Source organism: Eleginops maclovinus, chromosome 20 (genome assembly GCF_036324505.1).
Source record: "Eleginops maclovinus isolate JMC-PN-2008 ecotype Puerto Natales chromosome 20, JC_Emac_rtc_rv5, whole genome shotgun sequence".
NCBI lineage: Eukaryota > Metazoa > Chordata > Actinopteri > Perciformes > Eleginopidae > Eleginops > Eleginops maclovinus.
Window position 1 is genome coordinate 15,249,073 of NC_086368.1, and position 17,848 is coordinate 15,266,920.

General features: G+C 42.5%; 1 protein-coding gene across 1 annotated transcript in view; it reads left to right on the forward strand.

The window, feature by feature from the left end:
• The window catches only part of tex264a (testis expressed 264, ER-phagy receptor a), a 65,173-nt gene that overhangs the window by 5,078 nt on the left and 42,247 nt on the right, over nt 1–17,848 (forward strand). The window contains exon 2 of the mRNA XM_063911312.1: nt 6,638–6,859. Coding sequence (XP_063767382.1) covers nt 6,638–6,859 — 222 coding nt within the window. The remainder of the gene's footprint in view (nt 1–6,637; nt 6,860–17,848) is intronic.

Below are 17,848 nucleotides of genomic sequence, written 5' to 3' on the forward strand. Positions count from 1 at the left end.
TGTGTAGAAGGAGAGTTGAACAGAGGAGGAAGTTAACCTATGCAGAGAAAGGAGGATATCATCCAAAATCTCCTATTAGAGAAGATTATCTGCCTGCTCTGTGACATCTGGCTGGAGGAGTGCCACACTATGTCCAGCTGGCCGACGAGTGGTGAACCAACTCAACGACTGTGGCGAAGGAAAACCGGAGTCCTGCCTCCAGCAGGCTGCTTATCCACGCCAGTAATTATACATGCCAGAGCTCCCAGGATGCCATGTGTAATTACCAGCTAAGCCCGAGAACAGCCTTAAGGCACAGAGCTGCTCTCGGTGAAAGAGAGAGGGACCAAAAAAAGTACATTGGCTCCTGACTCAAGGGCCCACTCCTCACCACTGCAGTGGATACATAATCTGATTTGTGTGCTTGAGGCCCCGCATTTCAAAAGCAGGCCATAGTGATGTCTTGAAGACGTCTTCATTTTATATTCTTGAATCATAACAAGCAGTGACATATTCAAATGTGTTATTTCTTTCCGTGTGATTTTTTTTTTCTTTGTAAATCTTAATGTTTTGTTGCTAACTCAGTTTCCTCTAACAGCATTTTGTGGCTTCATTAATTCGGCTATAAGCAGCCCATCACAGCATACCTGTGGTCCCGGTGCTGTGCAGCCCTATTAGTTTCAATTTCCCTCCTGGTGACTTTGTCTCTGCCTCCTCGGCTGCCTGTATGAGGGCGAGCGGCTTCCAGTCAGCTGAGACAGGCTATCGCTCTGAACTCTGAGGCGAAAGACAGATCTCGTTGCTTTTCTGAGTCTTCCGTTCTCCTTGCTCCACGTGTGTCAGGTTCTTTGCTCTTGTTCCCGGAACATCATCTGTCTCCACGCTCCAGATATAGAAAGACAATTATGCTGTGTAGCACTAGACAGATGGAGAGCTCTTCAGCAGAGGCAGCGATGTGTATTGTTTGTGAGATGAATGTGTCTGATGCTTTTGGACCGTGGATTAAATCTTTTTAGGGTCATTATATGTTCTTTGCTAACTTCATGTGTTCTTTATGAATGATGCACTTGCTGCTTGTTGTGCTTCACTGCAGATGTTGATGTGAAGATGAAGTCGAAGGCTCCAAATGTGCAGATTTATTGACTGCAGTGCAGTGAAGGACCCTTGTACAATTACAGCCCCTCCATTCTGGCATAATGGTTAAACCCAGTTTGCCAACGAGAGCATGAAGGGCAAATGTGATGTTTCGCTCAAAATGTTTTAAATTCAAAGATACATTTTAGTTGTTTAATTGAGTGCTTCGAGGCAGCATAAAGCCTGTAAAAAGTGAATTAAGAGAAAGTTATTTATTCATTTGAAGTACTTGTTTCCTGCCTCCCAGCAGTGCTGCGTTGTTGCCGTCACGTAGTTTATGGGCTTCGCTTAAAGAGGGAGCTAATGTTTTGCTTTTTCAATTTTAATCGCCCCCACTTTGCTAATTTGGCTTTGCATCTGTTGATCAGTCACTTGGCAGTTGTGTTTTAATGAGCATGGTGATGGACCTCGCCTCTGTCAGGCAGAGTATAGTATGCTCATTATGATCCTGTCTTTACAGTAAGCACAGAGCAGTGGCTGCTTTCCTTGTCTGTCCCTGTCCTCCCCAATCTGCAAACGCTTCAGAAATGACCATTTGTGCACGCAGCCGGCACTCCATCACAAATCAATGATTCCCAGGGGGTGATGGCCAGAAGCAAAGACATGCAGGGCCAAGAGGAAAAAAGATTAAGGGAGTAAATCCTCATTATGTGTCTGCTAATAAAGAATTACCTCTGTCAGCCATACCTTTTTATTGTTGGAGTGCCTTCATCCATCAAAAAAAGGCCCTTGTAGTCTCAAGCAAAGAATTGCTTTTGAAATTACTTTCTTTCCAAACAGGTCCTTAGAGACCTGGCTTAGGGAAATCCAGTAGAGATGGGAATGGCACCATTTGTGAGAGGAAGACATCTTGGCGTCCTGTGGGCCATGGATTCTAGAAAAGTTGCCTGAATTGTTACTGATTTAATGAGGTTGCTATGCATTGGGAAATATAAGAAATGAATGCTTTCTGTACATGAAATCTGCAGAGACATATTCCGAGGAAATAAAACATTTGTGTAAATCTTGCTAATGGCTTTATTTCACTTCGGTGGAGTTTACAATTCCCTCTTAAGTGCATTGGTTTTCTGCAGCTAGGTACAGGAACTTAATATCAGTGTTCAGTTACTGAGGTAAAACTTCCAGTCTTCCCAACATCCCACTCTCTGCTTCTGTCTCAGGTCCATCAAAACCTAGAGTTGGCTTTCATCAGCTACCTGCGACATATGGAATCATACACTGTCTCCCTAACACAGCTTGTGCAGCAGCTGACTTTTTAAAGTGCTGCTGCCTGGCGTGGACAGAGACAAAATATACTATCTACCTTTTTGTGGTGTTAGAATTTCACAAACAAAACAACTCTGGTGTGGAAGACCAGACGAGTCATGTACATGGAGTGGTGTTCCTCTCTTTCCTAATTGCCTGTATTCTCTGGGGTGTGTTATCTGGAGGGAAGCAGAGATGAGATGCAGTCAGAGCGGCTGTTTGTTCTTGCCACTGTGTGGGATGTGAGTGATGGCTAGAGCCCTGAATGATATCATTAGTGAACTAGTGGTTTGGCTAACACACTGTAGTCTATCAGTGTGGAGAGCATGAGAGATGGGTAGATGGTAACATACTGAAGCAACACTGTGGGAGGACAGTTGTTATGCCCTCTGTGTTTGAATGGTTATTGTTGCATCTTATCATAGAGCACCAGCGTTGACACAGAGTAACTCTGTACCGGAGGCCGGTTGACAGCCTATACATCTAATGTGGGAAAGAGGGTGATGCAGTCCCACTCCTGCACATAGGCTACATTTATTTAGATGAGATATTTGTTCCGTTGTATTAAATTGAATGTATATGGTTTTTGCTTACATTGAAATCAATGAATACAGATGTCAGAACAAGAATTTGTAAGACCGTATTTAAAGCACAGAGATTTGAGCTAAATGCTATTGTCTGCAGGCTAATGTTAGTTTAGTGTTTTAGGGTGGTCATTTTTCCTAAATGGGAACTTCATTAGTTTTGCAGGTAATTAGAAACATAGACTATTAGGCATACATTACATTTCTCCTCGCAGCACTGCCACCTCCATTGTTCTTTGCACATCGCAAAGTAGCCTCCTGGCGGAAGGCTAGTCTTAGGGGCAAGAAACTCTATAGCAGGTATGTCAAAACTGCGGCCCTCAAGCCAAATGCAGGCCGTTGTCCATATTTAATTGGCCCTCAGAGAATTCTAAAAGTATATTGGAATATGGTCCACAAATGAAACTTGTGCTTCTCAAATACATATGTGAACATGTATGAGCTGTGATGTAGGCTGTTGGGTGGGTGGATGGGGTTATCCATGATGGACAACAGTTTTTTTAGAGTCCTCCTCTCCACCACAGCTTCAAAAGGGTCAAGTTTGATGCCAATGACAGAGCCAGCTTTCTTAATTAGTTTTTTAGGTCTTCTGTTGTCACCAGCTCTGATGCTGCCCCCCGGGCAGACAGCAGCAAAGAAGAGTGCACTAGCAACGACAGACTAGTAGAAGATCTCCAACATCTTGCTGCACACGTTGAAGGATCTCAGCTTCCTCAGGAAATAAATTTGGCTCATCCCCTTCTTGTACACAGCGTCAGTGTTGGCCCTCCAGTTCAGTCCGTTGTCTATGTGCACTCCCAGGTACTTGTACTCGTCCATCACAGCCACATCCTCTCCCAGAATGCACAGGGGCTGTGGAGACGTCCTTTTCCTCCTGAAGTCAATGACCATCTCTCTGGTCTTGGCCACATTCAGAAGCAGATGGTCCACGCCACAAAATCCTCCACCAGCGATCTGTGCTCCTCCTCCTGTCCATCCCTTAAACACCCTACCACTGCAGATGCACAGTGATTGTCTCGTGGCTCTAATGTCTTATTCTGACAATGCCACTGTGATGCCTGTATGTTCAATGAGTCATTGCTTCATTGTAAATAGATCTAGTGTATCTGCCTTGAATGAAATACTCCCTGTCAGAAGCAGGTGATCTGTGTTCCCTGACTCACTGTTGAACATGGTGGCAACGGTCTCTGTCAGGTGACAGTAAAGATTATCTGCTCATGCTCAACAGGCACTGTCAGTCAGTATTATTACCCACATGATGCAGACATTAAGAGGCACTGAGGGTTGGGGTGGGGTGATCAAATAGATTTATCTCAGCCCGGGAGTTTCACTGGCAGCCAACAGCACTGAATTATGGCACAAAAGCTGCTGTATGTACTAACTAGGACAGTGGAAAGAGTGCAGTGTAGTAGCAGCAAAATGAAGTCAAAAATAACCCCCGATGTGAGAAATGAGATGGAAGAGAAGGTTGTGGGGCAGTTAGATGTGATAATTGTGTGAGGACACCAGGGACACGATGATGAGTGTTGCTGACTCCCATCTGTGCCCCCTCAGTGCCAGCCCTCCACAGACGGCCATTGTCACACGGCAGAAACCAGCAGCACTCTGAAAAGAGCTTTTAATGTTTTCATATTTACCATAGAAGTTGTTAATCCTGTCTTCCCGGCGAGCGATGGTTTACAGGTATGCTCTACAGAAGAAATATACGGAGTATAGAAAGGTGTTTTTAGAGAGATCTAAAATACTGTGGGAACATTTAGAAAATGGTGGGTAAAAAAATATAAAGTCTACCTAGGGGATTTTTAGTAAACTGACAAGAACCTGCACATATCCATTTCTCCATCTGAAGCTCTACAGACTGACAAACTGTCTGCAAACATGTGAGGGAGATATGCTACGTCAGATCTTCATCTGACTGAGAACTAGCTTAGCGATTGTAATTCTGCCTCCCTCACGTCTGCATGCAGACATGTGGGAACAGTAAGAGACAATACAGGAGCAGAGACGTTAAGAAGTGAAGGATACCAAACCTCCATGTCAGCTTATATTTTTGCTTCCTGAGGCAAAACAAACAATCCTTCCCACCGGAGAAGCAGGATCTCTAATGTATCAATCGTTCTTCATCCCAAGATATTTGTAGACAAGGGAAGCATTAGCTATGTGTTTGGGTGGGACCACGTGTTAATTTAAATCCACAAATCCTTTTCATGTAAAATACGAAATAGTTTATATTTGTAATAGTTACAAAAATAGGTTGCTTTTTCTGGCCCATCTGACCGGCATGCCTTGCAGCTCAGATACAATTTGATCCGCCCCATATGCGACCTGGCTGTTGGATATTTGGAGAGGGATGTTTACCAGGGCTGTCATCCATCGGTCAGTGACACTTACTGTAAAACTACAAGAGGGAACAATGTCCCCGCAGGTTTAAATCAAACTACTTCTATTTTTACTGCCATACAGGTGCAGTTTTGTTGCTGATACAGCAGTAACCAGGTTTCAAGGTTTTCAAGGTTTTATTGGTCATATGCACAGCAGATACAGCGTATATGTTGGCAATGAAAATCTTATGTCGCGTGCTCCTCCAACAACTCAACATACATGGTGCAAATAAGATAAATAAAATAGTGAAAAAGAGAGAAGAATATTTACAATAACAACAATAAAGATTTGAGGATGTGAAATATATACATATGTGGAATACATTGAACGTATTTAAATACTTTACACTGTGGAATGAGGAGGTATGGACAGATGCATATATTACGTTTAACAGATGTATATGGCAGATATGTATAATATATAGATATGTGTATTATAAACAGATATGTATAATATATAGATATGTGTACTATAAACAGATATGTATGGCAGATGTGTATAATATAGATATATATATGTATGTGTGTACTATAAAAAGATGTGAGTAGACATTCACACAGCTCAGGAGTTCAGCAGTCTTATAGCTTGTGGTATAAAACTGTCTCTGAGTCTGGTAGTCTTGGTCCGGATGCTGCGGTACCGTCTGCCAGACGGCAGCAGACAGAACAGATTGTTGCTGGGGTGATTGGGGTCCTTTAATATCCTACCGGCCTTCTTCCTACACCGCTGGGTGTAGAGGTCCTCCATGGATGGCAGCTCCGTCCTGGTGATGTGCTGAGCAGTTTTCACTACCCTCTGTAGAGTCTTACGGTTGAGGGCGGTGCAACTGCCATACCAGGCGGTGATGCAACCACACCCGTGACACACGTTACATCCTCTCAATATCTCTTTCTCTGGGCTCCCATGTTCGCTTTAAGAACTATTGTTTTTAATAATGTTTTCTTAGAAAGGAATAGGTAAGGGCCAATGGTGGTATGTGCACGCTTTATTGATCATAGCAAGGGTGATGTTTTTATTTCTTGTTCATTTTTTGTAGGTAAATGTAAATACTCACCTTTAATAACATCACATTTGCTCTTTTGTAACAGTGCTTTGTGTCTCCTATGCTGTCCATGGAGCTCTGTATTTCTACCCCACTATCTACTGTACTAAATGGGCCAAAACTACCTCAAACATTTTACATTTCTCCTCCAACAGAGGGCGTAACCTTGCTGTGTGGTTGTAAATAAGTATGAGTTTTTGCTGGTGTGAGTTCCCTCACTGTAGGGTTTTAAGTGTATTTGTCGATGTTTAATATATCTCTGTTCCCTCAGAGGCCAGCAGAGAAATGTCGCTACGTGGTGGGCAGTGTCCTGTGTGAGGGCGAAGAGAAGCCGGATGAAGAACTGCAGAAGATGTACGAGGATTTTGGCTTCAAGGTTTTCTCTCTGCCTGAAGTGAGCCATGCTGTGACCACCAGCTTCCCCTGCTCCACCCCTCTGTCTCACGTTGTGGGACCTTACAGGGTCTACCCCAGGCTCTCTTCCTACATCGAGGTACAGACAACATCAGAATATGTTATCAGGATGTGGTTATACCTATTGATGCTTGAGTCACCCAGAGGCTATTTTAGCCACATCTCACATTAGGATTTATCTCACATTAGTTAAAGCAGTAGTTAGTGAATCAGGATTTCCCCCTGCTCTTATCAACAAAGAATCACTGAATACCCAGGAGGAAAGGTTTAAGATGTATCACATAATAATAATACATGTTATTTATACAGCGCTTTTCCTGGTGCTCACACTGGTTTTTTTTTAATCATCATTACTTGTTGGATAACCTTCTCCCACACAAAGTGAACACCATCACATCTAACTTTAGTCTCTTATTGCAGTAGATGGCAATCATCTTGTGAACATATTTGTCCTGTTTTCTACTTCCTGCTTGTCAAAAGACCCCCACTCGTGTGTTGTTTAATTCATCACATGAGCAGATGAGGTCTTTAAAGGAGATTAAGAATAGATGAAGTAGAAGGAAATGAAGGTAGGTCTGAGTCCCGCGGCCCATATGCTGGGCTCCATTTCCTCAGGACAGGCCTCAAAAAGCTATTGACATTTACTGATGACATTTACACACATTGATTCATTTGGGGGTATCCCACTGCATGAATAATGCTCCGCGTGTCCTTCTTTCTGTTTGAGTGCATGCATGTGCGTGCTCCCTCATCTATCCATCTGTTTATTTAGGCTTATGACTGTTCACAGGAGGTAAGAATGACCTAGTCTGAAATGTACCATCATATCTAGTTAATATGCTGATTTGTTTTTTCTCTCTTCAGTCAGTGGAACTTGCGTTTCTCATATTCATGATGAGAGATAGGGTGATCACACAGAAGTGTTGGATGGCCAGAGGGGTGGATTTGAGAGCTGAAATTCATTGATATTCCTCTCAAATTCTTAGATTTTTCCTTTTTTTTTTATCAGTAAACTGCAGTGTTTGAATTGCCTGCATAAACGCAATGAATCATCAGCATGTAATTATGGCATAGGTGTCATGTTTTTCTGTGTTGCATTGAGTCATTTATCACAGAAAGTAAAGGGGGAAAGGATCTGGCTGATGGTATTGTTCATCAGTTGTAACTCACTCTCTCAAGTTACTGATGATCTGTTATGAAAGTAAATAGGCATGCAATATCTGAAAGATCTCCGTTACAATTACATTCAGCCGAGGCCTTTATCCAAATCAATATACAGTAAGGGCAATAAACTGTCAAGATACAAACTTCAAACAATGCAAACCTTTGTAAGTGCTCATGCATTTGTTTCAAAAGGGATACACTCTTGAAGTGTTATTTTTGATCATTTTTCATTAGTGAGTTTAATGGCCAAGGTACAACCTAACCATGGGGGTTTCAGTTTCATCTGTTCAAAAGACATTATACCTTTTATATAACGTGGCATGAGCCTGAAAACGAAAATCTACTCTGTCATTTGTGCAGTTTGAAATTGGCTAATTCTTCGCACACTATGGTCTGCCATGTGTCGCCAGCTGCCACTTTTCACCTGGCCCAGGGCGTTAAACCAAAAAATCACCCCACCATCAGCCAGGAAGCTCAACCAACCAGCAGAAATGGCTAGTTCACAAACAAGGACATCATCCCACATCGACTTTTCCAAGCCAGCAAACAAACTTTTTTTTTTGTTGCTATAACAAAAGTCACAACTGCAGGGTTCCAATATGAGATGTTCAGTAAACAGAGCTTCTGTAGGGAGGATAACTGGGATGCTTTTATGCATTTAGTTTCCAATTTGCACATTTATGTTGTCTAAGTCATATCAGTCCTGAGCTACATGTTCTAATGCTCAAAGAAACACTGTCTGGTCAGGTTATCATTATTTACACGCTCCCTCATCTTTTTTGCTGCTTCGTCTCTGCGGCACTATGCACACTCTAACACCCGACATTAGAGGGTAGGACTAACTCTAATATGTGCACTGACACAGGCTAAACATTCTTAAGGCAAAGAAATAGCATCTCTGTGTTAAAATGTAGTAGTATTCCCTCTTAGGCGCTTGTGCTGTTACATAATCATGGCCAGTGTCAGTGTGCATCCTTTGTGAGCATGCTCCCTGTCCGTCAAGCTAGAGGATATCCCTGGAGGGAAAGCGTCCGTTTTTCTTCCCTCACACTTGTCCGCCATCAGGCAGAAGTGCTTGTTGAGGTCCATCAGTTGACCTGAGTGCTATGACAGGTCATTAAGGAGCTGCTCCTGTACAGCAGATGGGCTATTAACACACTAACATCCAGTTTGAGTTGTGGAGTGGCGAGTGCACTACGCGTACCAGCTAAAGCTAAGCTAATTAATAATGGAGCATGGTTAAGAGAGGCTTGGTTAGAGGGTGGTGTGTGAATGTTCTAGAAATGTGTGCTGCTTTACTGTTTGGATGATTAATTGAGTAGGTTTGTAGTACGAGGGACTTGGGAAGCAGGGAGACACTCATGACGTAGCACTATCCTCCTTTTCTACTGTAGAGCCAGTAAAGGTTTTATGTTCTGCTTTTGGCGCAATCACATGGCAGAGAACAATTAGCTATGAAAAGATACAATAGAGTTATAGCATCCAATCAGGGTTAACACATTCCCTCTGTGTGTGTTAAAATCTGAGTTTCTCGGGGCATTGTTTCGTAACTCAGCCTACCGTGCATGCATGTGGATCTCTTAATGTGTGCCCCACTGGCTAGATATTATCCTCTGCACTGTGCTCAGAGTTTACTGGTGATAATGCTGTCCTGACCAATGGTCTTGAGTAACGTACTCTCTGTTTAATATTTGTTAATTTTCAAGTTCATACATTTTGTAAATATTTGGTTTCTTCTAGAACATGTTTACATGCATTAATATTTGAAACACTTTTCTTATACTGTCTTTATGCCTGGGATAAAAGATGATTTATTGCCAACAACTACGCTGTAGCTTCTTTATGACAATTAAACCTTGATTTGAATTTGCTTTGTGGCCACTGTATTTCCTAGTGAGAACAGATGCCCACTGCTTCTAACCTATAAAGGGGTAAATGCACATTTAAATGTCATGCCTAAATGTCACTGTGTGCTGCACTGTATACATAAATAGAAAAACATTTCAAAATGTAGCGTTAATTTATTTATACCATCATATAAAGTAGAAATGTCTTATTTAGCAGATATAGCTTTGGTCTTCACCTACTCCTTAGGGAACACTGCTACACACTGCGTTACGTTCACCAGCTAGTTGATAACTTTGCCAGTCATTTGGTGCTGGGAACGTTACGAAAAAATACTGTTCACTAGGTTTTTAACCAATGGTAAATGCAGTATATATTCATTTAATAGGGCAGCTTGCAAATCAGTGCCACCCACAGCACTAAGGAGGCCAGACTGTTGGGATGTTTCAAGGTCTGTCTCTGTGCCAAGTCTTACAAGCTCAATTTTCTCAGAGACTCTGGTATATCTCCTGCCCTCCTATAGCGCTTCAGTTATCAGAGAGCATAACTTCCCTTTTTTCACTTGAATGCATTCTCTCCGGTCCAGCGGCATCATCTCCACACCAGCTTACCTTACCTTATCTCTTCCAAGCACAACATATAAGCTTATACTGTATATACACACGCACGGTACACACGCACACATGGTGCACACACACAGGTTTAATAGTAGCTTGACAGCTCTGAAGCCAGTGATTAGTGTTCACTGTGTTTTAATCCTGGTGTTTTAAATGCGCTCTTAATCATCAGAAGGTATCAATGAGTTTGTGGGATCAATGGAGATTCTGAGATCTTGGTAATTTGTGCGCAATAGCTGAGTATTCATGCGAGTCTAAATGAAAGCAGTGAGTAATTGAGTTGGCAAAGGCACAGGATGTTTGGCATTGTATCTCCTAGTTAAAAAGCCCGATGGTAAAAGAGGGTAAAAAGAACGGATAAAGAAGTAGCTTCTAGCTATATGAAAGGATTTGGTCAAGCCCTGTTTGATCTTTGTGATGGCACCTTTTCAGGACCTGAAGAATGAAAGTGAACAACCATTGTGGGTGTTATTTTGGTGGCTGCGTCAGGCAAAACTCCCAATAGGCCCTGTGAGCAGGAACGAGATGAGAAACAGATAGCTCCCATCTATTTAGTAATCCATTTATCTGAATGAAGCTTAAAGCATCATGAAAGAATTATTATCTTTTCACTCTACACGATGTCACGCCAGAGCTTTATTTGCCTTGCAGGTCCCTCAGCAATTACAATCTAGATCTATATACCCCCAAGATTATTCTGGGGTTTATCCTCTGTGGTAATAAACAAATTCTATTGATGCTTAGTATGGTTGCTCACATTGTGTTTTATAGAATAAATATGTTATTTCAGGGAGAATCATATGCAGCGCTGACAGAACAGTCAAAGTTTCAGCTAGATAAGCCAGAGTCAGAAAAATGGAAAGAGGAAGGGTCTGAATTCTGTCCTGCAGCAACTAGAAGGTGTCGCTGGAACACTCCTTAGTTCTGCTCGGGGGACTTCAGTGCTCACATGGGTAACGAGTAGGAACCTGGCAGGAGAAAACATGCTCAGCTTCTTATCCCTGGTGGTTTTTGACCATTGGACGTCTCTGCTAGACATGAGACACAGCTTTCTTCTGTCTAAGCTCACTAAGTTTGATCTGATGTGAAATTACCTCTATATAAAAACATTTTATAGGACACGAGTGAATCCTTTTTCTAAGCGAGCAATTCTATGCAACACTGGACTGACCAAACGTGGAATAAAGGAGGGTAGAATATTTAGAGATTGTATAATGAGGTTAGCATTTCCCTTCTGTTTTTTGCTGTTCTTTTTACTTTTACACACTGATGCTAAAAAGCTGCTAGCTTGTGAGCATGGACATGCACATAGTGTTGAGCAAGTGGCGGATGTGATTTGATTCTAAAATTAAAAAGTGCCAAATGGCGGTAGATTTTCAGTTTTGCAAAACATGGTCAAATTGAACAAAAACATTGGAGATCCCTGTTCCAGGTATACTTACATCTTTGTTCTGATTAGGAGTTAGCCAGTGAAACTGCACTGATTTCAGGTGTTCTCATGAAGCAAACAACTACAACAACTGAAAAAGAATTAATTGTGAACCGAAGTTATTCTTTTTGTATTCTTCCTCAGGTTTTCTGTCAGCGAATCTGAATAGGCTTAGTAACTAGTAAAGTAACCCTGTAACAGTAACACAGTGCAGCACACATTTAAATGTGCATTTACCCCTTTCTAGGTTAGAAGCAGTGGGCATCTGTTCTCACTAGGAAGCACAGTGGCCCATTGCCACAAAGCAAATTCAAAGGTTTAATTGTCATAAAGAAGCTACAGCGTAGTTGTTGGCAATAAATAATCTTTTATCCCAGGCATAAAGACAGTATAAAAAAAGTGTTTCAAATATTAAAATATTAAAAGTAATATTATTTATCAGCTGGTCCACTCCCACGGCCTGGTGGATGTATGGAGAAGGATGCACACAGACGATAGGCAGAACACCTGGTCCCACATCCGAGAGAATAGGATTTCATCAGCCAGACTAGATCGCATTTATTGCTTTAAGCATCATTTTAATACTTTTAAAATGTGCAGTATACTCCTGCTGGTTTTACAGATCACTCTTTGCTTCTATGTAATGTTTTTATTAGAAATGTTTTACCGAGAAGTGCTTATTGGCATTTTAATTCGGTTTTAACATTTGATAAACATTTTAAAGAAGCCCTTATTTATTTCTGGAGTGTTTTTAGACAGAGGAAGGGAGAGTTTAGCAGTCTTAGGCAGTGGTGGGACCATGGTAAGACTGAGATACGAATGCTCTGTCAACAGCACACCCTCAATGTCACACAGGACAACATCAGATCTATGAAAGACCTGGAGAGTGATATAGTGGAACTAGACGCAATAAGCGATTCCACAGGAGATCGAGGATATATTGAAATCCTCAAAGAGAAAAAGATGGCTCTAGCCAGCCTGCTGGACGTTAAAGTTCAGGGTGCACTGGTCAAGTCCCGGTTTCTAAACATAAATGAGATGGATGCTCCCACTAGTTTCTTCTTCGGCCTGGAGAAAAAGAAAGGACAGAGGCGGGTAATCCACCCGTCTGTCAGACACAGGGCAGGAATTAACAGAGCCAAGCCAGATCAGGAGGCGAGCTGTGAGCTTTTATTCCACCCTCTACACGAGTGAGTATAACGAGGACGAAACGCTCTCAGAGGAGTTTTGTGCGGAACTACCTCAGGTCTCTGAGAGGCCAACTCACAGCTCGCAGGGCCGTTGACGACGCAGGAGTTGCAGGCCGCACTGCAAGGCATGCAGGGACGGCGGGCTCCTGGCATCGATTTCTCACGGTAGAGTTTTTTAAAGCCTATTGGGACATCTTGTGTCATGACCTGTTAGACATTTTTAATGAGAGTCTGGCCTCTGGCTCTATGCCAATGTCCTGCAGCAGAGCGGTGATCACGCTGCTGCCAAAAAAGGGAACTTGCAGGACATCAAAAACTGGCGCCCTGTGTCTTTGCTGTGTGTGGATTACAAGCTTCTGTCCAAGGCTTTGGCCACCAGGCTGGGGATAGCTATTGAGCAGGTCATCCATCGGGACCAGACCTACTGTGTGCCCGGCAGGTCCATGGTGGACAATGTTCATCTGATTTGAGATGTTTTGGTGGTCTCCAGCTCATTGGGCACTAATACTGGTCTGATTTCTCTAGATCAGGAAAAGGCTTTTGACCGCGTCGAGCACAGCTTCCTCTGGAAAGTAATGGAGAAGTTTGGGTTCAGCGCCGGTTTCATAGCTAAGATAAAAGTGTTGTACAATAAGATTGAGAGTGTGCTGAAGTTCAACGGTGGGCTGTGTGCTCCTTTTAGAGTGTGTAGAGGGGTCCGGCAGGGCTGTGCTCTGTCTGGGATGCTCTATGCACTCTCCCTAGAACCCCTCCTCTGCAAGATACGCTCCAAATTGCAAGGGCTGTTTTTACCTGGTTTTAATGGAAACACGGTTTTATCTGCGTATGCGGACAACATCGTTGTTTTTATTAGTGACCAGAGGGATGCAGACATTTTAACCAATATTGCGACAGATTTTAGTTCAGCATCGGCAGCGAGGGTCAATTGGAAGAAGAGTGAGGCCCTCACTGTCGGTGAGTGGCGTGGCGGTCTCCCACGTCTTCCCCAGGGCATGACATGGAAAAGAGATGGCATAAAGTACCTGGGTGTGTTCATAGGGAACACAAATATAGTCCAGAAGAACTGGGAGAACGTCACAGAGAGGATTGAGGAAAAATTGTCCAAATGGTGGCTGCTCCCGCAGATGTCTTTTAAAGGTAGAGTTTTGGTTTTAAACAACCTTGTGGCATCCCAACTGTGGCACCGTCTTACCTGTGTAGACCCTCCCTCAGGCCTACTGGCCCAAATACAAAAGAGATTGGTAGATTTCTTTTGGGATGGGCTACACTGGGTGCCACAGGGGGTGCTGTTTTTATCTAGAGAGGAGGGGGGACAGGGCCTTGTCCACCTGGCCAGCCGAACAGCCACTTTTAGAATGCAGTTTCTGCAAAGGTATCTTACCGGCCCGGGCGATTTGGTGTGGAGAGATGTGAGCAGCTGCATTCTAAGACGCGTGAGTAACCTGGGGCTGGATGCAGCTCTGTTTTTAACTGATTTAACCATTTTAAAGTTAAGTGGGTTACCTCCTTTTTATCAGGGTGTTTTTAAGTCTTGGGCCCTTTTTAACCATAAAGGGTGTCCAAAGACTGACTCTCTGCACTGGTTGTTAAAAGAGCCTCTGATTCATGGAGCCAGGCTGGACGTTAGCAGCAGCGAGACACCAGGACTGGCGGTGGCACTGTGCAGACCTGAGACCCTGAGCCTCCAGCAGGTGGTGGATGCAGTGGGGCCGGAGATGAGCGATGCCCGGGCCTTGGGCTCTCTGCTGGGTCTACACTCTGTCCGGGTGGCCCAGAGGATCCTGCAACTCTGGAGCCGGAGCCTCTGCACTGAGGAACAGAGACTTTTAAGGAGCTACGGACAAGGCAGAGCCAAACCAGACCCAACAGACCCTTTCCTGGAGATATACCTGAGCCCAGGGCTCGGAGAGCTGACGGGCCCCCTGCTCAAGGTTGCAAACCCAGAGAAAATGACCATGCATAAAGCTGACAAAAAGACTATATACATGAACATTGTAAAAACCATAAACAAAAATGGACTGAAGGACAGGGCCTCCACTGTGTGGAGCACTAGACTGGGTGCCGGAAACGGACCAGGCCCACAGTGGAGGATTATGTACAAACCTCCCTTAAAAAAAACGTACTGCCGACCTCCAGTGGAGAATTTTACACGGCGCTATCGCCTCCAATTCTTTTATCTCCGTCATGAATCCTGCTGTTAGTAACGATTGTCCATTTTGTGGTTTAGAGAGACTGTTTTCCATGTTTATACAGAGTGCCAGAGACTCACGGGTTTCTTCTCTCTTTTAACATTGGTTTTTAGTCTTTTTAGTATAGCTTTTACAGAGAGCGTGTTTATCATGGGGGCTCCATACAGAAAGACAAGCAAGGAAAAGTGGCAGCTCCCAAACTACCTCTCTGGTGAAGCAAAAATGGCTATCTACCTAAGTAGGAAGAACAGAGTGGAAAACAGGAAGGGACAAGAAGCAAAAGCGATCTGGCTGTGCAATATGAGAGCCAGACTCTGGCTAGAGCATCGTTTTTATAAACACATCGGGGACTTGGAAGTTTTCAAACAACGGTGGTGTTATAAAGACATTGTATGTTCTGTTGTTAACGAGGACTTGCACTTTACACAAGTTTTTAAGGCTTAACTTTTTTATTTATTTATTCTAGGTAAATTGATTTTTATTTCACAATAAAGCACTTTATTTGAGGGCAAATGTACATTTGTTAAACATGTAATAGTGTTTTTGCAAAAGTCAAAAAGTCTTTTTTTCCCTCTGTCATCTAGCTGTCAAAGCTACAATCAGGTACTAGTTTGAAAAATGACTCGCTTTGCAGATTACAAATCTTTTTTTGGCTTTGTTCTGTAGGATTTTGACACCCACCCACAGAAGCCTCTGGGCTCATAGATAATACAGCTTTCAAGAGCATCTAATTATCCATCCAGGATTATTTGGAGGCATTGTTCAGATAGTGTTTTATTCTTTTTTGTTCTACCTATTCTACATGTCTCACTATACAAAGTTTTGTGATAATGCAATATGCTAATAGGCATATTCATTATTTTGCATGGATGCTTGCGGTTTTCAGTTAAAAGGTTATATTTTTTCACAAGGCAATCAGGCAACGTACAGTATCAGTGTGCATGTACTGCAAAAGCACAAGTTGAGTATTTGGAAGTCAGTAAACCATTTTTTGTTAGGCTTGGGGGAGTTGTACTGTTTTTCTTGCTCGCCCTGAGTTACTCAAACTGACTGATCCCTTGTTATGTATAAGGCTTACCTCAGCTCACTTTGAGGATTTTCTTTTGGATCAAAACGGACATTTTCAGCAAGATATCAAAAGCAATCATTTGTCTCACTTGAAAAATGAAATGTTTTAGCGTTTGAAATAACTGATTTAGCTTTCCAGTGAACCCATATGAGGCACTTAATAGCAGCAAACCACTGACCCTAATGCAGCTCAATGCAGTGGTGCACACTGTCTGGGGTGTCATCAAGCATGATGAGGTTTTACACGCTGACCCTTCCATGCTTGTTTTTGCTGGCAATGAGAACTTTAAACCAGCCCAAAGGGACATGGTTTCAAGGGGAATGCGTGTCAGGATTATACATCTTTAATGCGTCCTGTTCTCAGGGCGCAGACACCCCTAACAGGTCTCTGTTCAGCGATTTCTGTGCTGAATGGCAGGGGTTGTTGCTGTTAAGGCAAGGTGTGAGTTTGTGAGTGAGCATGTGTCTCTATGGCTGATTGCTTGGGAGCTTTCTAAAAATTTGAATCAGAGGAGACTCAAGCCTGTCTTATGTATGTGTCGGTGTGCTTTAAAATGCAGGTTGTGGTGAGGGAGAGAGATATAAGTCTCCTGTATTATTAATGCTGTCATTCGTTGGCATTGTTTCCTTCATAAAATGTGTCTGTTTTCAACACTTCTTTTGTTTTAAGGGATTAAACAAATATTCACCTTCCAAGAAAAGTCCAGAGCTGGAGGCAGCCTCTGACATGCAATTCTTCATATTGTGTGTTTACGAGTAATATGCCTTGTTATCCCTTCACTCTGCCGTTTGACAGTCTGTGGAGGAAACACTTGGCTGTAGATGCACAAGGCTATATTTAGACACCAATGACGCTCATGACAGTTTCCTCACTTTTCTTCTCTTCTTTCCTACCACATACTGAGCTATGAAGTGCAGAAGCCCTTTGTACACACTGGTCTCTTCCTAAAATATCATACAATGCCTGCTTTTCTGTTGCTGTACCAGACTGTTGCTGCATTCCTCTCATTCAGTTATTTGTTTTTCATCCAGAGCCCTGTCCTTGGTTATATCTAACCCGTGTCTTATTCTTAACATTCATCTGACTGAGCACAATTGTTGCATCCTTTTTAGGCAAAAAATAGAGGGAAGGGTAAGAATATCATGTTTTGTTGAAAACTTCTTCCACTCCTAGGCTTTTCTAATCTGGGACACTTATAAATCTGATTTCTTAAATAATTATTATAGTAATAGAAGGTTCCAATAAAATATAATTGTCTATTTTATGTGCCAGTCTATTAAAGGAATATTTAGACTTTTTGGTAACAAACTATTTTTCTTTTTCAGCAATGTATCGAAAAAGAAAAATAGTGTGTAATAAATATATCTATATATATATATATATATATATATACAGTGGTATGCAAAAGTTTGGGCACCCCTTAGGAAAACCACTGCATCAGTTTGTCACTTGCTGAGCTTTTGAAGCAGCAACTTCATTTTAACATATGTTATACCTTATGGTAACAGAAACATCTCAGTAGTGAAATAACTTTTATTGGTCAAACAGAAACATGTTTATGTGCA